This window comes from Lithobates pipiens, unplaced genomic scaffold, assembly GCF_037356315.1.
Source record: "Lithobates pipiens isolate NorthernLeopardFrog02 unplaced genomic scaffold, aLitPip1_a1.2 Scaffold_3, whole genome shotgun sequence".
Lineage (NCBI taxonomy): Eukaryota > Metazoa > Chordata > Amphibia > Anura > Ranidae > Lithobates > Lithobates pipiens.
Window position 1 is genome coordinate 158,085,398 of NW_027507790.1, and position 24,386 is coordinate 158,109,783.

Here is a 24,386-nt window from a genome sequence, read left to right on the forward strand (position 1 = left end):
GCACTTGAATATCCGTTCCGTTCGCATGGAGTCAATCCGATCGGTTGTCTCCATTCTACAAGGAGGGGAATTTTTGGCATCAATTGATATCAATATCGCCACATGGCAATATTTTTCTCTCATCAGACGTTTCTGCGCTTCGAGGTAGAAAATCTTCTTTTTCAGTTTACGGCTCTGCCGTTCGGTCTGGCCACCGTAATGACTGTGTTCACAAAGATCCTGGCGTCTCCTTTAGCCAGGTTAAGGGCTCAGGGTATAACAATTCTAGCCTATCTAGACGATCTTCTTCTTTTTAGTAGAGCAATCAGTCACTAGTCTAAACCAAAGTTGAATCTCAGCCGTAAATTCCTAGGCTGGATTCTCAACCTAGAAAAATCCTCCTTTAAAACCGTCAACTAAATTACACTAGTTGGGGCTGATCATGGATACTGTTTAAAAGAAGGTATTCTTACCCCAGGCAAGAATCCGCTCCATAAAGGAAGGCGGCCTATAACCCACATAGTGATTACTATGGCTCTCTGTCCCCTGATGTACGTCAAAGAAATTTTACAAGCTGTTTTTAAAAATCCAGTTTTTTTGCTATTTTCCCATATGGAAAATTTTCCATTAGTTAATTTTTTTTTAGCCATTTTACAGGCATATTACAGATGTTTTACAAGCAACGTGTATTAAGCTTCAAGAGTTTGTTTCCCAGACTGGGTAAGGGGAGTAGAGCAGCTCGATAAGAGGAGAGAAGTTCTTCACGTGTAAAAATGAGCACATAACGCATTTACAGGCACTCCTATGGAAGTCTAGTGGACCAAAATGACTAAATGCACTCATAGGGTGACTGAGTGTATCTATGTGAACAGGGAAAATTAAAGAGGAAGGGATTCTGCTTGCTGAGTATAGTCAGCCGTAAGAAAACCAGCAGAAAAAACGCTCAAGGGTATAACTTCATGTGTGGTCGCCAATACACAAAGTGAGCAGAATCACATCTGAGTTGGGCCAAGAGTTGGGAAATTGTGATGCTATTTTTTTGTTTATAGTGCAAAAAATAAAGACCGCAGAGGTGATCAAATACCACCAAAAGAAAGCTCTATTTGTGGGAAAGAAAAAGGACCTCAACTTTATTTGTAGAATAGGGGTGCTCAACCAGTGGCCCGTGACCTCCTGCTCTGGTATGGCTGGTTGGCAAGCCCAGATCGCGGGTTCCCGAGCCGGCATCCCAGAGCAGCAGTGTTGTGAATGAAGCCGATGATAGAGGAAGCCATCGGTTGCGTAGCAGAGCCACATAAGACAATGCTTCTTGTATAGTGCCACCTTCTGTCACAGACGGAGTGATGCCAAATGCACTCTACCTGGAACAGCAACAGCTTGCGATACCCAAATTGAAGACTGTTATTAAAGGTTATGTTTAATTCTATAATCACAGTGTATATTTGGACATATCTGTTCTGCAGTGGTTAAGGGGCTGCTTTTAAGCTGCACTGAGCCATAGACCTCTGTTATTACCTAATGGGTTTGGTGCGCTTTCAGAAAGTGCACAACACCTGCAGGATATAATAGAATTCTATGGCAAAGTGCAGCCAACCCACAGGAAAGCCAGAGGTGCACTGCTCTGGGTAGACCACAGCACATCAGTGTGCAAGCAGCCTTAGGCCCCTTTCACATGTTCGGTCCAACCCAATCAGGCCTTCTATTCACCTCTAAGGAGCGGCAAATGTAAACAGACTTGTGTCCATTTTACACCTGTATACCTTCAATCCGATCCGCTAAAAGAAAAAAAAAACAGAAGGGGATCTGTCACCTTCCATCTGGGTGGATCGGAGGGCCCACAGAGTAGTGGGCTGTTTCCGTGACCGCTCTGCATATGCGGAGTGTACACAGACCTGTTGTCCGCCCACTCTGCTCATTGTGGCCCGCAACTGGTTGCAAAGTCGCTTAAGTGGCCCTTACTCTTCAATAGGTTGCGCACCCCTGACGTAGAACGACCACGCAATTGCCTGTTAAAGTAGCGCAGTGCCGCTTTGCAAAAAATGAGTCTGGTCATGAAAGCTTCAAAGCTGAAGTGGTTAAGCTTTGAAAATTAAGATAGAAGCTCATTGATTACCATGAATAGCTGCTTCAGATTGTGTCTGCTAAAAAGGCCCCCCCCCCCCCATTTTGTGTTTTTCTGGACAACATGAATGCAAACGAATTCTAGCTCATACTCTGCAGGGGTTGGTGGAGGACAGGCTTTTCTACTCTACCTTTTTGAAGAAAGGATCTGTATAACTTTGCACAACCTTGTTAAGCTACAACTTGAATGTATTTATCTGATTTAATCTGAAAGTTTATTTGGTCTTAAAGCTTATCTTTCATATATTTATAACTGAAAGAAATTAAGTTCCCGTTTAACTTTTGTTTCTTCAATAATTTTCTCTGCAGGCTTTTCAAATTTTTCTGAAAGTGCTGTTAAGTTCCTGCAGAAACAGGGATTGGAGTCTCAGTAAGTTTCCTAAAAAAGCATGCAGTGGTTAATTTTTTATTTTTTTTGTAATAAGTTTAGGCAATGCTTTACTATATAGTCTACTGCCAACTAATTAATTCATTGCTTGTGTAGTAATAATCTGCACTTGGATATATTTTTTCTTACTTGGTATGACTCGAGATAGAGAGAGAGAGAGATATATATATATATATCTCTATCTCTATCTCTATATCTATATAAATCATCATTTCTTTTTCATACATCATGGGACACAGAGTTAGGCTAATATTCAATACCTACTGGGTTATACACGGTCTCTAGGTGAATGGACACTGGTAGATAGTCTTAGACAGGAAGTGATCCCTTATATAACCCCTCCCATACAGGAAGTACAACAGTTTTTTACCAGTGTCTGCAAAGTGCATGGGCACCTTTTTTTGAGCTCTCTCTAGTCCCACAACGGTTCCTAAATGAATCGAGCGGTTGACAGATCAGATCCATTTGACACAAGCTCTATATGCTTAGATAAATGGTAACCAAGTCCCGCAAAGAAGACTCAAGATCCTGCAAGGTTTTGCCTGTAATGCGACCTCTGGGCGCTGGACCCTGTGAAGTGGAATCCTGGACACCACAGCACTAAGGCATTCTTACAGGGTGCTGTACACGTCCAAGGGAGTGGACCCTAAACATTAAAAGGGTACCCAGTTCTTAAAGGCCCTCAAGTGACAGGAACCCGCCGTGATGTTTGAAGATTGGACTCTTAGTTTCTAAGCTGCCCTGCACCTAGATGGGTAAGTGAAACCCCCTTATTTACTTATTGTGGGGTGTCCCAGTGATTGTAACAATCAGTCAAGCTAGCTAGAGGCTGGACACCTGTGTGCGGTGACCATACACGGGAGTTTTGGGCTAGCTGTGGATGTTTGCAAAGTGTACCTTTTTCACCATTTCGCCTTGGTTCGCCATGGTGCACATGCATTCGCAAGAGCGCTGCTATGCTCAGCAGTTTGTTTGGCGGCCATGGCGCACGCAGCTTAGCCATTTTGCGCATTTGGAGCCGTGCATGTGCCATAGCCTAATCTCGGCACACTGAGATTCGCATCGTATGCGGATACAGTCATGCCCATGTGCAGAACGTCCCAGCACACAGCCAGCTGTGTATGCCAAGCATGCAATGCTTCCAGAAGGCAGCTGTGGGACCCAGAGCAGGCTCTGAACCAGGCATTTGCAGCTGTTCATTTCTCCTTACCCGGTTCACAAGAGTCACCAGGTGTTGCTTTTCAGGCTAAGGTGCTGAGCAGGATTGTTGCATAGGGGCTTGGTGAGCCCTATTAAAGGGTCCCCCTTCTGAGGTGTGTTACTACACCCAGATACTCCCGTTTTGTGGCTTGAAAATGTCTTAAAAAAAAAAAAGGAATGGGACTAACACTACAGGGAAGGGCACACCTATGTCACCAGTAGCTCCTGATGAACCTATTCGTATCCCTAGTGTTGTATCCCCTGAAAGACCAGAAGCTTCCAGGCACTCTGAGCCTCTGCGCCTATCCTGTATGGTGCCTACACTCAACACTGCTGCTTCTGTCCTCAGCCCTAGCCGGGTTAGATCGCAGGATTGCTAGCATGATTGCCTCCATCCCGCAGGGTGACAAGCGTGACAGATCCCCCTCCCCTGAGCCTCCTAGTTTGGAGCAGGAATGGGTTGAGGATGGGGAAGAGTTAAAATCTCAGGATTCTCTGGAGGGCCTGGCAGTTGAGTGTACTCCTGAGCAATCTGGACAAGAACATATCCAGTTGGTGTCTGCCTCTCAGTTGCAGAAGCTTTTGATCCAGACTCTTAACAAGATGGTTTGTTCTGCCTTTAAGTTGCCTCTTGCAGAAGTTACTGAGCCCCCCTGGTCCCCTTTGGGGTCCCTAAGGCCTCTTCAGGCTGCACAGGCTTTCCACTTACACCCACTGTTGGAACAAGGCGGTGTATGTTGATTGGGAATATCCTGACAGGATTTTTGTTCCTCCTAAGAAGTTTTCCCTTTTATAACTCATGGATGAAAAGCTCATCAAGAAGTGGAGCATGCCAGCCGGAGATGCAGCAGTCTCTTCCTTAAACAAGAACTTAACTTGTCCGGTGGATAACGCACAGGGCTTGAAAGACCCTGTTGACAAACTGTCATTATGGCAGAGGTTGACCAGGTTCAAGGACAAGCTACAACAGTTTGTGTCTCGAACAAGTGATTTTCTGGCAATTGGAGCAGATGTTCTGGTAGTTCCATGGAGCCAGTTTATGCCCCCCTCCATATTTGTTGCACAGGATTCGGAGAGAGGGGGATCCAGTCATTCTGGTGGCACCAGCCTGGCCCAGAAGGCCCTGGTTTCCAGGGCCTTCTGTCAGATTGTGAGACTGACAATAGACGTGCCATGGACGCTTCCACACTGCCCCAATCTACTGTCTCAGGTTCCTATATTAAACCCCAATTTACAGTCTGTAAATTTTGACAGCATGGCTATTGAAGACAGGGAAACATAAAGCTGCTCCCTTCTAGGGTGAGAGCTCATTCTACCGGGGGTGTAGAAACATCCTGGGCTTTTCACCATCAGGTATGTGGCTCAGATTTGTAAGGCTGCTTGCTTACCTGGTCTAAAGTGCATACGTTCAGAAAATGTTATCAAGTGGAAGTTCGAGCAGCCGCGGCCTGGGATTTCGGCCACAGTGTACTGCAGGCTGCCGTTTATGGTCTAATGGCTATTGTTTGGCAGGGTGTCTCCCTCCCCTCAAGGCTATTGCTATGGGATGTCCCAGTAGGTAATGAATATTAGCCTAACTCTGCGTCCCATGATGTATGAAAAAGAAAATAGGATTTTTACAGCACGCTTGCCTGTAAAATCCCTTTCTTAATGGGAGTAAATAATGGGACACTCTTTTTTGAGGATTCGGTGCATGCTACAAAACTGAATTATGTACTGCCTGTATGGGAGGGGTTATATAGGGGAACACTTCCTGTCTAAGACTTTGTCTACCAGTGTGCATTCACCTAGAGATGGCGTATAACCCAGTAGGTAATGAATATTAGCCTAACTCTGTGTCCCATAATGTACTCATGTACTCAAAGAAAAAGGATTTTACAGGTAAGTATGATGAAGAAAATTTTTATATATATATATATATATATATATATATATATATATATATATATATATATATATATATATAGTTTTTTGAGTAAAATGTAATGTTTTATTTTAGTCACTTGAGTTGTTTTAATTTTAGTCGACCAAAATCTACACGGTACACGGATGTGTACACAGTATATACACCCACATTTGGTGATTCAACTTTAATGTTTTTTTTTCCCCAGAGGTCCGGTGTCAAAATTTACATTTAAGTTACTTCTGGCAGTTTTATGTTCTCTCATTGGAGCGTTCCTAACATTTCCTGGTTTACGACTGGCTCAGATGCACCTCGATGCCCTAAACTATACAAAAGAAACCATGACACAGTAAGAACTGTAAACATTTTTCAAGCAGTGCATATGTAGCACAGCCTTCTTGGATGTCAGAAGTCTGTGCAGGTCAAAAGACATAGCTTCGCTTCCTGACCAGCAGTACCTCCGCTGTGGGACCCTTGAACACTGCATATGTAATTCATGTTGTATATTTATGATTCTTGAGAAAAAAAAAAGCTTCCTTGGTAAGACCTGCCTGAACCCAGTGCCTGAAAATGTCAAACCCTTGTATGTTTTCATTAATAGGCTTTGATGGTGTTTCTATGGAATAATTGAAGAATACCTTAGGGAGGTATTCCAAATTTCTAGTACTTCAGGTAACACACTTGGTTGGCTAGTGTGTCCTTGAATGGCTGTGATCTGAGCTGTCATTAAACAGTTCAGATCACAGTCACAATGAACAGAGCCCATCAGAAATGGACCTATACTTTGTGATCGCTGTGAACCAGTTGTAGCCGTCATAACTATAAGCACTAGTAGTGTTTACAGACATTCAGTCCAATCACAATGGAGAAAGTTCCCCTTCCTTTGAATAGGCTGAATGCTTTTAATCACAGCAGGAAGGGGTGCTAGCAGATCGAAGGTGAAGGCAGGGGTCTTAAAGTGCCACTGGTCACCAATGAAGATTAAATAATTTTTTTAACGTTGAGAGTGTGTGGAGGGGTTTAAAGTGCTGCTGATAATCCATGATTGTGAGATTGTTTTTGCTAAAGCCCAGAGGGGGGTTTAAAGTGCCACTAATGCCGCCTACACACGATCAAACAATCTGGTGGAAACGTCAAAAAAGACAATCCGCCCGTGTGTGGGCTCCAGCGGTCTTTTTTTTTTTTTTTTTTTTTTTTTTTTACCCAAAAGCCCGGCGGACTTAGAAAGTAGTTTTGCACCAAAATTTGTCCGCCGGACTCGCAATCTGGTGGACAAAACGGCCTTGTGTGTGCTAGTCCGCCGTACTTTTGAAATGAACGGACTTTTCCCGCATGGACAAAAGTCCATTAGTTTTGAACATGGCTCCAGGTAGTTGGAACTAGCGAAGGAAGCGTTGCTGGCCCTGTCACCTGGTATGGACCTAAAGGGGAAGCCCTACGCCGAAAAAACGGCGTGGGGGTCCCCCCCTAGGTCCATATCAGATCCTTATCCGAGCACGCTACCCGGCCGGTGAGGAAAGGGGGTGGGGACGAGCGAGTGCCCCCCTCCTGAGCTGTACCAGGACACGTGCCCTCAACATGGGGGGTGCTTTGGGGAAGGGGGGGCTGCGCGGCCCCCCCACCCCAAAGCACCTTGTCCCCATGTTGATGAGGACAAGGGCCTCTTCCCGACAACCCTGGCCGTTGGTTGTCGGGGTCTGCGGGGGGCTTATCGGAATTTGACAGCCCCCTTTAATAAGGGGGCCCCTGGATCCTGGCCCCCCACCCTATGTGAATCAGTATGGGGTACCCATTCACCTGTGAAAAAAATGTAAATAAAACACAACACACAAGGGTTAAAAATTGTTTATTGCACAGCTCCGGGGGTCTTCTTCCGTCTTGGGGGGTCTTCTAGCTGGACTCTTCTGCTAGCTCTTTTACTAGTGGAGGAGCCCGGCTTTCTTCTTCGTCGCTGCCCTCTTCTTCCGACTTTGTGGGTCTTGTCCCCCTCTTCGGTTCTTCTTGCCAGGCCTCCGCGCCGCCTTCTACCTCTTTTACAAGCGGTGGCCCGGTCTTCTATCGCCGCTGTCTTTGCCGCCTTCTGTTCTTCTCGTCTTCTCTTCTTGAGCTGTTGACTCGTCGCTGTCTCTGGCCGTAACGACAGGGACCCGGCATGCGGCGATTTATATAGGGAAATCGTCGGGTGATGTCCCCGCCCATTATGATGTCACAGTCCCAGCATCCTTTGGGGCTGTGACATAATGGGCGGGGACATCACCCGGCGATGTCCCTATACAAGTCGCCGCATGCCGCGTCTCTGTCATTGTGGCCAGAGACAGCGACGAGTCAACAGCTCAAGAAGAGAAGAACAGAAGGCGGCGAAGACGGCGGCGATAGAAGACCGGGCCACCACTTGTAAAAGAGCTAGAAGAAGGCACGGAGGCCCGGCAAGAAGAACCGAAGAGGGGGACAAGACCCCCGAAGTCAGAAGAAGAAAGCTGGGCTCCTCCACTAGTAAAAGAGCTAGCAGAAGATAGTGGAGTCCAGCGAGAAGACCCCCCAAGATGAAAGAAGACCCCCGGAGCTGTGCAATAAACGATTTTTAACCCTTGTGTGTTGTGTTTTATTTACATTTTTTTCACAGGTGAATGGGTAGGGGTACATAGTACCCCTATACTCATTCACATACGGTGGGGGTCCGCGATCCGGGGGTCCTCTTATTGCAGACCCCGACAACCAACGGCCAGGGTTGTCGGGAAGAGGCCCTTGTCCTCATCAACATGGGGACAAGGTGCTTTGGTGCTCATCAATATGGGGACAAGGTGCTTTGGGGTGGGGGGGGCCGCGCGGCTCACCCCCTTCCCCAAAGCACCCCCCATGTTGAAGGCACGCGGCCTGGTACGGCTCAGGAGGGGGTGGTGCTCGCTTGTCCCCACCCCCTTTCCTGACCGGCCGGGTAGCGTGCTCGGATAAGGGTCTGATATGGACCCCCACGCCGTTTTTTCGGTGGGCTTCCCCTTTAAGTCCATATCAGGTGACAGGGCCAGCGACAATTCCTTCGCTAGTCCCGGCTACCTGGAGCCACGTAATGTCCACCGTAAAAGTCCGGTGTGTGGGCAGGTCCGCTCATTCGGACAGTCTGGCGGACTTTACGGCGGTTTGTCCGCCAGACTAAGTCAGCCGGATAGTCTGATCGAGTGTACGTGGCATTACAAGCATTGGTTGTGGGAAAGTTGTTTTCAAAGGTAACAACATACAGGTTAAATGTAAAGAGAACCCATATTTTTAAGTCCCTTTTTTCCCTTTTATAGAAAAAAAAATCCAGTGGGGATTCTTTAATTGTATCTGTCTAAAGAAAATGAAATAAAAATTCATCTGGATACAATGTTAAATGACAGAGTAATTGTCAGTCAAACTATCACAGCACTGAAAAGTGAAAAAAGACCTGGTAAAGCTCCATAAACACTTCAGATTTGCTGCTGTTTTTTGTCTTCAGATTTACCAAAACCATGTAGTAGAAGGGCCTGCCTGATTGCATACAAATTGAAACTCCAAAGGTGTGACCTCGTATTATATGGTTTTGATAAATCTGAAGGAAAAAATCTGCAGAAAATCTGATAGTGTGTATAGGGCTTAATGGGTATATACAGCCTGGTACTTAAGTGGTTGGAGCAAATATCCAGTCAGATATTGTCTCACGGTTTCCATTACATTTCCAACATGTATACCCTACTATACTCCAAGTTGACAGCATCCTCCATGTGCACAGTTCAGCAACCTTTTTTCTTCTGAAATCATAGTAATGTTTTTTTGTCTGATGGGCAATTGTACAAAAAATTGTTGCTATAGTTGGACTGTTTCTTTAGACAATGAAGACACGACAGCTCACTGATGTCATCCCAAATGTTCTCATCCTTTTTCTTAAACATGTGCCAAGTTGGTGGCTAATATCAATACAGATTCAGTTATTCACACCAACTCTTTAAAGGCCCCCCCCCCCCCATTCAGATTTTAGTTATCCAGCCTTTCCCTCCTTCACAGTCTTTGAGTTAGTCGTTGTCCCCACCAGACATACGTGTGCACCATGGTCTTCATTTCATTGAAAAGCCTGCTATATAATGCATATTTTTTATTTTTTTTTGCAGATTTTTGCTACATATAAACTTCTTGTCTCCTCTTTTAATGGTTTTGCTGTGGGTGAAACCTATAACCAAAGATTACATTCTGAATCCACCCTTGGGCAAGGAAAGTGTACCACTGTGAGTGAATTTTGTATAATGTTTGATATTGTGCTTTTATTATACATATTAAATTGTTACTAAACCTTAAAATCAGTCTGAATGTGCTGTAAAGCATGCCTGTTATACTCACTATGAAACCTAAGGGGTTAATCCTATGCATTGTGTAAAAAGGCTCATTGATCCTCTATGCACAGATACTCCCATTCTTTCACTGACTCCAGAACAGAGTGCATGTGATCAGAACAGAGCCAATTAGCACTGTCCATGCAGAAGGTCAGGGGTCCTGGATCCTGATAGGACAGCTCAGTGCAATATGAAAACTCCTCCCACAAGCTTTACCAGGAACTGATAAGAGTCACAAGACTGCTATATACTGCTGATGAAAAAAGGAATTTAGCAGTTTATATTTACTAAAATAATTGCATTGACATGTTCTGTGTACTGTGGGGGGTCAGATATAGCGAATGCAGGATCCTGGGTTTAGTAACACTTTAAATCTAAAGAAACCTAAAGACTTGGTATTCCTTGTTCTTTCTGCTTCAGTAATATATTTAGACATTTTGACATTGGTAATGTGACTTCTACAAAGTCAAAGCCTGCAACTTTTGACATTGTGGGGAATACATTATGATCACAGCAAATAAAAGTGCCCCTTTATTGCTGCTGGGGTCTTCTGTCCATACCCTATTATTTCCTAATGTAGCAAACAAAAAAATGGACAGCAGTATGTAAATTAAAACTGTAACATTTCTAAAATGTATCGTTCAGATATCCATAGGTATATTGTCCAAAATGAATAATTGCTATTTAATATTTGGAGTATTGTGAAAATATTGTTGAAAACAACATTTTGATTAGCCAGGTTGAACATTTTTCAGTTTATACCTTTAGCAATCCCGTGTGAATGCTGCCATAACTTTACATGTGAAAGACACTAAAACTAGAATTGTATAGAAATAAATGCAGTAGATATGTTGTTTGTTATAACATCACTATAATAACCATTTGGTGACCACCTGTCCGCCTTTACTTACTGTAGGCAAAGCAACGTACTGGTACACCACTGCCTACTCTCGGGTTTAGGGCGCACCCCCCACCCCGGCACTTACTGTGATTGTACATAGCGGGAGTCTGTCAGCAAATCCCGGCCAATTATCAGCTGTGTGCAATCACAGCCCAGAGCTCAGAGCTCTGTGCCCATAGGGAGGGCTCTGTCAGTTTCTCATCCCTGCTTTGCAGGTTTGAGAAACTGAAATCTTCAATAAAAGGAACACACAGACACACGTTTAACCCCTTCCCAGCAAGTGCTATTAGTTTAGTACAGTATATAGTATTGTCTCTGATCCCTGTATTAATGTCACTGGTAGTCAGTTCCCCCCCAACATCACTTAGTGTCAGATTACCCCGCCTCCCATTATAAGTCTCTGATCACTGCCATTAGTGGTATAAAAAAAAGAAGAAAAATTCCAGTGTATATACCATAGTGATATAGGCACAATAACTTTCACGCAAAACCCATCAATACACTTATGTTTTTGGTTTGTCTTTTTATCAAGAACAGGTAGAAAGCAAAAAAATATATATATTTTTTTTAATGCTCTTGTTTTTATATTACAAAAAATAAAAAACCCAATGGTGATCCAATGGCACCAAAAGAAAGTATATATATATATTTGTGTGAATTGCATAACCGCACAATTACCAGTTAAAATAGCACAGTGCTGAATAGCCAAGAATTGCCTGGTCATGAAATGAAGGGGGAACATTCTTCTGGAGCTTAAGTGGTTAATGGCTTTGAAAATACTATAAATGATTGCTAAAAGGTAGACAGATGGTTTTATCTGCTCTGATTCAGTAGGTCACTCTATATTCCCCAAATCACTTACCTTAGAGACTGATACTTTGAATAAGTTATTTAAAAATATTTTTATTAATTTAGCCTTTTTAAGCAATCCGCTTTGTATTAACAGGATGACTGAGGACACCTTTGATACAGTTCGACTTTGGATCATCATTCTGCTCTGCGGTTTAAGATTGATGATGATGAGACATCACTTGCAAGCTTATTTAAATTTGGCCCAGAAATGTGTGGATCAAATGAAGAAGGAAGCTGGGAGAATAAGTACTAAAGAATTACAAAAAATGGTGAGCATGTTTATTGCGCACTGAACATAATTGGATTATAAATGACGATCTGTGTCTGAATAACTTCGGAATAACCATATGTTGTTGATGATAATTTGGAATCCTGTGCTATCTTGATCGTTCCTAAGGCTCCATTCACATCTATGCATGTTGCTTTTAAGCATTTCAGCAGTGCTTTTTGCGGTGCTCGCCACGTTTTTAGACGTGTTTTTTTTTCGCGCTATTTTTTTTCCACGGTTTGCTTTATTGTTTTTTAATATATATATATATATATATATATATATATATATATATATATATATATATATATATATATATATATAATATATATATATAATATATATATTTTTTTAATACCGTATATAGCTGGCTGCTAAGGAGGTGGCCAGCAAACCGCCCGATGTGTCCTTAAACAGCCTTTACAGAAAGCTCTGTAAGGTGAACTTGCACCGCTGACCTAGACCGCCGCTATCTCTGGTTCTAGCCCAGGGCTTAGAAATTCTCTCAGCTGAATGTCCCAAACATCCCTCATCAGGAGGGATGTTTGGAGCATTCTAATCGGTCAGCGTCGTCACATGGGTGGGGCCCAACCAATCAGCAGCCGCATAGCCCGTCCTCTCAGCTATGGAGACTCCAGGAAGGAGAGAGGATTTCTAAGCCCCAGGCTCCTGATGCGGATATACCGGAACCAGAAATAGCGGTGGTCCATGTCGGGGGGGGGGGGGGGGTGAGGATGGGCACCTGTGTAAGTTCACCTTATAGATTTTTCTGTAATAGTGAACTTACACTTTAACAAACAATGAGCCATGAGCAGTCGGGGCTTCCACTGACAACTGAATATAAGAAAAAAATCGCCGGCTAAAAAAACAGCAGCTCTGCGCCCCCCACCCCAAAGCACCTTACCCTTATGTTGATGGGAACAAGGGCCTCTTCCCAACAGCCCTAGCTGGTGGTTGTCGGGGTCTGTGGGCGGGGGGTTTATTGGAATCTCCGAATGATGTCATCCGATGGCCAAGCCCCATCAATATCTAAAAAATGCTTGACATCGGTGCGGACTGATCCGCAAGAGCCAACATCAGAGGAAGGTTGTCGGCGGGTGCAGAGGCAGAAGAACTTCGGACAAAGAAGAAGTGGGAAAGAAGAAGCCCATAGGAGGAAGATGCAGGAAGACCGAAAGAAGATATTTTTATTAAAAGACTTGTCGAAAACTGTCTACTGTATTTTTTCACACTACACTACTTTTTTTTTTTTGGTGAATGGGTAGGGGTAAAATGTACCCCATACTCATTCACGTAGGGGTGAGACCGGGATCTGGGGGCCCCCTTGTTAAAGAGGGCTTCCAGACTCCGATAAGCCCTTTGCCAGCAGACCTCGACGACCACCGGGCAACCCCCTGCCCCAAAGCACCTACCCCCCTCCCCCATGTTGAGGGCATGTGGCCTGGTATGGTTCAGGAAGGGGGGGGGGCTGGAGCTCGCACATCCCCTCCCTTTCCTGACCTGGCGGGCTGCATGCTCAGATAAGGGTCTGGTATGGATTTTGGCTGACTTTTTTGATGCGGCCCATTAAAGTCTATTAAAGAAGCTGCATTTTGCGGGAAATAAAAGTCTCCGACCCTTCCCAAAAATTCAGAGGCACAAAAATGCATTGAGGTGAACGTGTTCCATAGGAACTCATGTTTAAAAAAAAATTCCCTGCATTTCTGCAAAATGCATCAAATGCATTAGTATGAATGGAGCCTTATAGGGAAACTATCTGGCAGCGTGCAATGCAATCTTCTATAAAGCTGACAGCATGCTGGGTAATAGAGAGATGGCAGTTTCTGGAGAGATCTACCCATAAGTGCTGATTACTTAAACATTTCAAGAAGTTCTGATTTTAGAATTAAAACATTCATTGTGTCAACCTAATTAATACACTTAAAAAAAAAAAAATGCTTGCTTTTGTTTTCTTTTCCTTTCTGATCAAGTTATTATGTTAACATACTGAGTAATTACTGCTTTGTTTTCAGGTGGCTCAAGTATTTTATTACCTTTGTGTTATTGCACTGCAGTACGTGGCACCTCTGGTGATGCTCCTTCACACAACCCTGCTTCTAAAATCACTAGGTAGGCATTATCTGACAAATATTGATGTATACTGGTGCGGTAACAGATTGACTTATGCATGTGTACACCGGGTTACACAACGCTCATTAATTACATGGTTGCCATGCTAGCTAGATGAGTTTATTTACTAGAATTTTCATTGGTCCAGATTCTGACTGTGTGCAAACCTACAGGCTAGTATGTTCTATGGCCATGTAAGCTCCCAGCAGTCTTACCCACACATCTTTGCATGAGGGAGATTGTGCAAATTCTTGTAACAGGCAGTCTCACTTGGAAATCTGTCTTTAAAACAAGTCTGTTAAATCTGACTGCCAATGATTTTGTAAAATCCAGAATTGGGTAAATTAGGTAGCATTACTTGACAGAAAGGGGCAGTAATTAGTTACAGATTTTTCATTTCACTTTTAACACACACAATGTTCCCATTCTGACTACATTGTGATTGCCAAAGTGAAATATTTGCACAGCACAATAATGGAATTGTATACTGCCAGCACTGCAAAGGTGAAAAGCTAACCGTTTTCCAGAGTAAATATAGTTTATCATAGTTAGGTTTATTTAGAACCCCAATTCCAAAAAAGTTGGGACGTTATGTAAAATCTACATAAAAACAAAATGCAATGATTTTCAAATCTCAAACTCATAATGTATTCACAATAGAAAACATATCATGTTTAAAAAAAAAAAAAAGTGTACGGTTTTAAGAAAAAAAATAAGGTAATTTTGAAATTGATGGCAGCACTTCTCAAAAAAGTTGGGACAGAGCCATATTTACCACAGTGTAGCATCCCCTCTTCTTTTAACAAAACTCTGTAAACATCTGGGAACTGAGGAGACCAGTTGCTGGAGTTTTGGGAGAGAAATATTGCCCCATTATTTCCTGATATAGCAGTTAGAATTCTATATCGGGAAAGAATGGGGCAACATTTCTCTCCCCAAAAAGTCCGGGATCTTCTAGGTCATATTTTTTGTTTCCAAGATGTGGCAAATGTTTTAAATTGGTGAAAGATCAGGATTGCATGCAGGCCAGTTAAGAACGCAGATTCTACTACAAAACCATGCAGTTGTCATAGATGCAGTTTGCGGGGTAGCATTGTCTTGCTAAAATATGCAGAGCCTTTCCTGAAAAAGAGGTTGGATGCTGCTCTATGCTCTAAAACCTGGATATATTATATGTGTGTGTACACACACACACACACACACACACACACACACACACACACACACACACACACACACACACACACACACACACACACACACACACACACACACTAATGGGACCTTTGCTGTTGTGCAAGCTGCACATTCCATATGCACCCCATACCATCAGAGATGCAGGCTTTTGAACTGAGCGCTGATAAAAAGCCAGAAGGTCCCTCTCCTCTTTAGTTTGAAGGACGTGGTGCCCATGGTTGCCAAAAACAATGTCAAATTTCCATTTATCCTAAAAATAGATCGGTTTTCAACTTTGCAGCAGACCATTTGAAATGGCCCAGAGAAGACAGTGGCGTTTCTGGATCATGTTCAGATATGGCTTCTTCTTGCATGTTAGAGCTTGACTTGCATTTTTGGAAGGCACGGCAAGCTTTGTGCAGACAGTGTTTTTGGAAGTATTCCTGAGCCCATGCAGTGATGTCCATCATGTTTTTAATGCAGTGCTGTCCAACAGGCATCCAATAAAGCGTTTCAGCTTTGTCCCTTGCTCAGGGTTTCTCCAGATTCCAGGAATCTTTTGATGATATTATATACTGTAGAGGTTGATATATGTAAAGTCTTTGCAATTTTACATCAAGGATCTTTATTCTGAAATAGTTTGACAAATGTTAGATGCAGCTTTTCACAGATTGGGTAACGTCTGCCCATCTTTACTTCTGAGACACTGACTTTCTAAATTGCTCTTTTTATACCCAGTCGTGTTACTGACCTGTTGCCAATGAACCTAATTAATTACAAAATGTTCTTCCAACTCTTCCTTGTTAGTACCACTTTTTTGTTATCTGCCTTCAATTTCAAAAATATTACCTTTTTCTTAAAATGTTCAATTTTCTCAATTTAAACATTTGATATGTTTTCTATTTTCTATATTGGGTTGTGAGATTTAAAAATTTTCCACGGTGTCCCAACTTTTTGGGAATTTGGGTTGCATTATCACCCATGACTGTGCTTGGACTTTGTAGTCCTGAGCTTTAGTTGCTACATCTGAGATAGACAAGCAGGCAGAGAAACTGTATTTCAGCTAGTGATGTTAAGGGGGAGGAGTGTGAGAGAGCCAGTAGAGGCAGGAGAAAATTGCATGTTTTTTTTTTCCCTAGGCACAAAAAAATAACGGGCACAAAACAAACCTCTCATACAGCCACAGCTGTATTTTATTAAATTAATTTGAAGTGCATCTCCAGCCCAAATGTTTTATTTCTCCCTAAATATGTGTGCTATAATTTTAAGGTGCTATTCGTACGATTGTAGATACAACAACAATGTATTATTTTTTAAATTGGTGCAAAAATATGAAGCTAATTCGGAATAAAAACAATCAAAGATCATTAAAAAGTCTACATAACTGAACTGTTCAAAAAGAGGCAAGCAGGGGGCAAAGAACTAATCACCAGTATTGCCTATACCAGTGATGGCAAACCTTGGCACCCCAGATGTTTTAGAACTACAATTCCCATGATGCTCCACTACACTGCGGAGTGCATAAGTATCATGGGAAATGTAGTTCCAAAACATCTGGGGTGCCAAGGTTCGCCATCACTGGCCTATACACTCCCTGCAGCTAACCTATTCTCCACTCCTGACATACCTCTCCTTGTTCATGGTAAAGGCAGGGCTTTGGTTCTTAGCCCTGCTTCACACTGGAGCGTTATGACATGTCAGATCGGCAGCAACTGCCATCAATGGCACTGTCCTAATCGATGCGACGCCATATCTGCGGAGCTGCACTGATTTCAAAAAGTAGTTTCTGTACTGCTATTTGCGATTTTGAGCTTCGATTTACATTGACATCTGTACAGAAACCTGCACAGATGTCTCTGAAATCGCGGCCCAAATCGGGACTGATATGCAGGAGTGAAATTGTGCGCGTTCAGCTGAACGCACACAGGTTCTTTCCCTCAGCTCAGTGTGAACCTAGGCCTTATGTCCAAGCTTTCCCCTGGTGACTGGTGGCATAAAATTGAGTAGTTACGAAGAGCTGATGGGGTAATGCATGTGGAGCAAAACAGTGGAGAGGTTCAGAAAATGCATTTCCAATGAATGAAGTAGAGAACCCTGCAATGTAGATCCTTGGTTACCAGATTTCTCTAGCAAGAAAAACAGTATAAAACTTTTCAAGTATTGCAAGAGTAGTAGTCAGTGGCAGCAGTACCTTGGGTAGTCTCATTCCACAGAAAAACAGCTTTGAGGATTATAGGCACATATAGTGCAATGTTATTTTTAGAGAAATTCAGGACAAAAGTTTAATCTTTCAGGGTACTGCTTGGGCACAGTTAACAATTCTAGATTAACTGATGGCATATCTTCATGTTTAGAGCTTGGGTCTACTTTAAGTGAAATAAGCCATCGGTAGTAATGTCACAAATATAATACAATTTTTTTCTTGGTGGTATTTGTCTTTGCAATACTTCAATCTTTGCTTTCAAAATGTTTTTTAGGTAATCATTCTTGGGGCATCTATGACCCTCCTATGGAGGCATCACAAGGGTCGAATTCAGGTTCTACTGAACAGCCATGCCCCGAAGAAAAGACGAAGGCAACAATCACCCAAATTACAGTGGCCCTAGGGGGCTTAAAGAACATTTTCACTCCACTCCTCTTCCGAGGACTTTTATCATTTTTGACATGGTGGATCGCAGCTTGCCTTTTCTCCACCAGCCTTTTTGGCTTGTTTTATCATCAGTATTTAATAGTGGCATAATTAGGTGACTTTATATCTGTAACCTTAACATGGACCAAGTTGGAGACAGAAAGCTGCAACAGCTAGAGCACACACGGTTCAGCAGCACCCTGTCTTGTGTCAATGTTTTCTCTGTATTCTCAGGGTAAATATTGTATGAAATCACTGTCGTGAGCTTAATCTTCATTACCTCAGAGGGAGAAGACCTAACTGCTGATTGCTCGTAAAGATAGTGTTTTTTTTTATGTTTTGTCTTTTTAATTGACTGTAAGAGATGCTCTTGTAAAGACATCATCTTCGACTAGCAGTTCTTGCACTCACGTTCTAAATTTTGTTTTCCCCTCTCACCAAGTACGGATAGTGAATCCTTTTTTTTTTTTTTTTTTTAATCTTTCGTTCAAGATCTGAGCCATACGAAGAAAATTTGAGGCTTGAAGGTGACTAATTTCTGCTGGACCTGTCCATTTTTAGTGACAAGGTCCAGCAGGACAGAATGTATTACTACTGTATATTACAGTAAATGTATGTCAACAACTTTGTATTATTTGGTGACCTTTATGTGCCTGGGCATATGTGTGGCGTGCGTGTGCGTGCATGTGTGAATGGACAAATATGGAAAGCTTATGCTGTTAGATACTGTACTTTTTACGTCACTGAATACATACAACACTCAACAAGAGATGGTGCTAGTAGTGGCTCACACCGACTGTGTGTAAGGACAAGGGTTATGCTTTAGATAAATAAAATGCATCACTTTAGTTAACATTCAGTTTGTATATTACTCCAGAGATTACAATGAATTTTTTTTTAGAAATTTGCATATAACGTATTTGATAAATGCCGTCCACTTGCAGTATGTTTTAGGCTAGGTTCACATTAGTGTGGAAATGTATGTAAATTGCACACATTCCCGCAGCTGCACACAAAACCCGGTGCTTTAAAGAAACTGTGCGGGGGTGCCAATAGCTTTTAACGTAGTAGGCAGAACTACACTAATGTGAACTTAGACTTGGTTATTTGGATCATTTGGCTTAATGTTGGGAAATTTTACTAAACCTATTTAATGTGCTTGTGGTTGGTCGGAATTTGAGTCTTAAGTGGCTCGCATAAGCCATTTTGTTTTTGTTATAGTGGGTCTTTCATTTGTTAAGTGTGTTCTAATTTATATCTAGCTTTGCCTGTTACATATTTGTTTCAGGTAAGTTACTCACAAAGCACTGAAGTCATTAGATCAGCATGTAAGAGAGAGAAAGTATACTGAAGAGTACAAGGGTGCTGTTTGGCAGCTCACAGACTCTAGGACCTATAGGGGGCACTTGAGATGAAATCCAAGGGTTATAAGGAAAAAAACAAAAACACAGAGGCACCAGATCAAATGTTTAGAGAGTTTCTTTTATCCTAAAAAAAAAAAAAAAAAAAAGTTAAGCCAACACATGTTTCAATGGTATTCCTTCATAAGAGCTTAAAGAGGATCTGCAGTCTGCTGACATAATTTACAATAAAAACATCTTTGCCATTCTGAAGCTTTCCTCCCATCCACTGTGCATATTATTTTATATACTGTGATTCTGTACTTGCCAAATATACTGTAGAAATCTCCCTCCACTGAGTCTGGCTGCAACCATTTTAACTGTGGGCAGCTGAAGCTGCAGCCTGTTCACTTGCTGGATTTACACAGACACACAACTCCAGCTCTGCAGCCCTGCAGCTCTCATTGGCCCTCTTATGACCCCCCCCCCTTCCTGGCAAACTCTCACGAGAGTGCTGTGCATGATGTCATAAGCCTAGGCTAATGACCAGACAAGGAAGTGGGCTGTGTGAGGTATTTACTGGCAGAAAAAAATTGTAAGAATAGGTAACTATATACATAATTCATTTACACAAATTAGCATAAGGATTGGGGGGGGGGAGCAGTTTTAAGAATAGCTGGGTTGGGGCTGGAATTCTACTTTATTGTCTAGGTCTTAATACGGCTCTTTATTAAAAATGACTGTAGTCTGCAGTGTCCATGCTGGGTTCTACAGTCCTACTCATTTTTATTGCTCTTCCCAGTGAGCCTTGATTGCACTTTGGCCCTGGATCTTTTTTTTTTTTTTTTTATTTTATTTATCGGCTTGTGTATTTCAGTAGGTAAATCAGACTAGAAGTGATTTTGTTGATCTTGTTTTAGTTCTGAACAATCAGTTCTTGCTTTTCTGGGCATATTGGAGAATGATCTTTTTACCAAGATTTAGCATCACGACTTTTATGGCCTGCCTTAGACATTTTGCATTTTATTTTAAGCAATGAGATGTTACATGGGAAGTAGATGTATAAGGGATCAATCACACTGAAAAATTAGCCTTTTCCAGCTGTCTATTCTGTGCGGGTGGTGGGAGGCAGGGCCTTGCATTTTAAAAATGCTGGTCACTGTTTACTTTTTCTACATTCTTTTTAACTTTATTGAAATGTTGCATAGTAAAGTTTCAATAATTTCTATGCATAGAAATGCACAACATGACAGACTTCAGGAGCGTTCTGGTGCAGTGAGGAATTATGCATTTTTCCACACCGCTCCACTCTGTTATAGTGTGACCAAGGCATATAGAAAACTTTTGTTTTCTGCATACCCTTATGGAGACCTTTGTTTTTTTAAGTACAGAAAAAACAGGTATCTGCACAGTGTGACTGAGCCCTAAGATGTTTTTCTTCCCACAATTCCTTAAATCTTAATTTTTATTTTTATTTTGGAGCTTTTATACCAAATATCCTTTAACGCTGCTGAAAGAAAGATTTCTATGCAAATTTTTATTTATTTTTTTAATCTCATTCTTTACATGCAAACTGGACCAGCTGTGATTTGACTGCAGAAAAAAAATTTGCATGGCACACTTGAAAAGATTTAACAATTCAACCACTAGACGACCACCCACCGCAGTTATACTGTGGCAGGTTGGCTAACCTTGGCAAATCGCCATAGGTATACGTTGGCCACTTTAAGACCACTAGGGTGCGTGCGTCGGCTGCGTCGCGACAATGGAGCTGATGCACATGCCCGGCGGCCGCGATATTCGTCGGGCACCAGTGATCACTCCTAAGAGACGCAGTACGGAGGCCTGTCAATGTAAACGGACAGAAATCCGTTCTGTCAGGGTTGAGGAGACACATCTGTTGTTCATACTAATTATGAACAGCGATCAGTCTCCTTCAGGCAATCCCATTCCCCCCACACACAGACACACAGAATCACTTTCTAGGACGCACATTTAACCCCTTGATCTCCCCCTAGTGTTAACCCCTTCCCTGCCAGTGACATTTATACAGTAATCGGTGGATATTTTTAGATCTGATTGCTGTATAAATATCAAGGGTCCCACAAAAGTGTCCTATCTGTCCGCCACAATGTCGCAGTCCCAATAAAAATCGCAGCTCACCGCTATTTCTAGTAAAAAAATATATAATAAAAATACCATAAATCTATGCCCTATTTTGTAAACGCTATAACGTTTGCGCAAACCAATCAATATACGCTTATTGCGATTTTACCAAAAATATGTAGAAGAATAAATTTTGGCCTAAACTGAGGAAGAAATTTATATTTTTTTGGAGGGATATTATAGCAAAAAAAGTCATAATTTATTTTATTTTTTTAAATATCACTTTTTTTTTGTTTATAGCGCAAAAAATTAAAATCACAGAGGTGATTTGTAGGGGAAAAAAGGACATCAATTTTGTTTGGGTACAATGTCGTACATCCACGCAATTTTCAGTTAAAGTGACGCAGTGCCGTATCGCAGAAAAATGGTCTGGTCAGGAAGGGGGCAAATCCTTTCCGGGGCTGAAGTGGCTTACATTCAAAGTAGGAATAGAGCAGTCTCTATTATTATAATATAATTACAACGATCGAGTTCTCCCGGGATCTCGCACTAGTCTCCTGTTACGAAAGGAACCAGTGAATGACAGACTGACAGGGATTGCATTTTTATGTTACTTTGTCAACTTTTGTGACATTGATTTACCATTTTACTTTTCAATATGTTCAAGGTTTCAAAACACTTGCAATTTTAAATAGTTTTCAAAACTTGCAAATCTTATGTGGCACACTAGTGAGAATCACTGCCTTAGACCATACTTAAGCTGGACATAGATTGAGTCAGATCAGCAGGGACCGACCGCATTTCCTGTTCCATACATTAATGATCTTTTGATGATTTTTTAAGCAGAGAAATGTGGCTTTTACCAAACATCCAATGGTGGAGAATCTTGTAATTCCATGTGTTTTCAATGTTTGGTGAAAGTCACATCCACTGCTTTATAAATGGACCTATTGGTGTTCACAAGACTTAGTTCATCTGTTCATGTTTCAAGGTTATTCTAATCTGAGACAAAACATGTTAAAACATAATAATACCTAAGAGGTTCTCAAACCCCGGTTCTTAGTTTTCTATCCAAAAAAACAATGAGCAGGCCAACTGGAACCAGGGAGAATGCAGGCTGTGAGTTGGATTCTCGGTTAATAAAAACAGAAATTTTGAAGAGTTGTCTGAGTGAGATGGTGGTATAGTGAAATAAATATATTACCATACATCTGACTGGCTCTGGAGGGCCTTCAACAATTGCATTTTCTGTCAATTCACATAGAATACAACTAGGCATCTTCCACAGTCCTGTGCAGCAGCTGCCTTTGAAGTGGATGTACACCCTCACATATACCCAGTGAAGTGAACAGCCTCAGATGATACACAGGGATGAAACAAATCTCCCTACACAAGTTTCACATGCATATCTGCTGTTTTCAGCTTGCTATACTCTTTTTAGAATGCTAACATTGTGTTAGAATTTTTACTTCCGAATTCAGCATTAGGAGTGGAGTCTTGGCATACACTGTGTGTCAGAGGATTGAAGGAAAGGTGCACGTCCCCCTCCAAATAAGCAGCGAAACAAAGATACTTTACAAGCTGTGCTGTGACAAGACAAGCTCTCTGCTAATCTATTTATAGCACCCACCCTGACCCTGGCTTTTATCTTGGTTGTTGGAGAACTTGTCAGAAGTTCTCATGCTGATAACGGAGGAATTGGAGTATCAGAAAGACATGGGACTTAGGGCTATGGAGAGCGATGAGTAAACACTACAGATATGTGTCCAGGTCAGATTTCATGAATCGGGTTTACATCCACTTTAACATAAAGTACTGTAGCTTTTTACCTGGCAGCTGGGAAAATATTTTCCACAAATTGCTGATCTGGCCTTTAGGCTATTTTTAAAATTAGTTATACTAAAGTTTTAATCCTATTTTTTTGTTTTTTTAAGAATGGGAAAGGGTTACACATTTTTGCCAGAATTATATTTCTTTCTTTCTCACGCTATTGGGGAGATTTTTCCTCACTTCCAGTATTATCACCAGGACAAAAAGACGCACACACAAAGAACATTTTCAGAAGTTCTCAGACTCATAAAAATATTTTTGTTTTTGTTTTCTGGTTGCAGAGAATTTCCCTTACATCTCACCCTGACAGTGTTGAGAAATCTCTTAACAGGGACACAGCAATACCCCCCCCCCCCAAAAAAAAATTAACACACTTTGGTTGGGGTTTTCAACTTTAGGGCCATTTCTGACCTCTTTCTAAAGATTCTAGTGTCCTGGTTGTCACGCTGGTTCCCTTACGTTTAGAACACCGTGCCACTGAACTGGAAGAGACCTGTCAATAAGAGGTTGTGGTTTTACTCCACCTTGATCTGGATACTTGTTTTGGGTTAATGAATCAAAGTGGGCAATTGTAACAGACGGGTATTAAACATTTTTAGTAGGTTAGGCATGGCATTCTCTATACTTCTTCCATTAGAGATCTACTTTAGGATGTCTGCTATGCATTTTTGGAAAGGGATACATAATCAATGTACTTATTACAGACTGATCTTTGATTTTTAATAGGAGAGTAATCGTAATACATACTTCTCAAGGTGATGGGATAGTTTATTAGCATAAATATATTTAAATGTTATAATAGCAGAATATGTGCTGTATTTTTTTTATGAATCACAGTATTGCAAGGAAATTGTCTGAGGTTTGTTGTATGCATGTTACTGACAAATGTAGTATATTTATTAAAGAAGAGTTCATTTAATTGGTGATTTTTTTTTTTTTTTTTTTCAAGACAAAAGAATGGAATTGGGTATTTCTGAGTACACACAAAAAGCACCGCTCTGACTGTGAAAAACACCAATTGTGATGGTTGGTATTCCCACTCCAGGTGTTCAGGTTCAGACCTCTTCCCACTCATCATAAACACTTGGGTATAGGTAAATTAAGAGAACAGGCACTCTGTAATCCATCCATATACTTTATTTGTATAAAACCAAGTACAAGGTAACTTCTGACATGTTTCACCGGATAACATTGTTCACAGCATGGTCACCATAATGAACAGTACAGATAAATTCCGAGAA

The 24,386-nt window shown here is 41.7% G+C and overlaps 1 protein-coding gene across 2 annotated transcripts in view; it reads left to right on the forward strand.

Annotated features, from left to right (window-relative positions):
* The window catches only part of TMEM161B (transmembrane protein 161B), a 69,005-nt gene extending 44,941 nt beyond the window's left edge, over positions 1 to 24,064 (forward strand). For both annotated transcript variants that reach the window (XM_077462430.1, XM_077462431.1), the window contains exons 8-13: positions 2,410 to 2,470; positions 5,800 to 5,940; positions 9,716 to 9,829; positions 11,782 to 11,956; positions 13,968 to 14,064; positions 17,718 to 24,064. In XM_077462430.1, coding sequence (XP_077318556.1) covers positions 2,410 to 2,470; positions 5,800 to 5,940; positions 9,716 to 9,829; positions 11,782 to 11,956; positions 13,968 to 14,064; positions 17,718 to 17,980 — 851 coding nt within the window. In that variant the 3' untranslated portion in view covers positions 17,981 to 24,064. The remainder of the gene's footprint in view (positions 1 to 2,409; positions 2,471 to 5,799; positions 5,941 to 9,715; positions 9,830 to 11,781; positions 11,957 to 13,967; positions 14,065 to 17,717) is intronic.
* Positions 24,065 to 24,386: the final 322 nt, after the last annotated feature.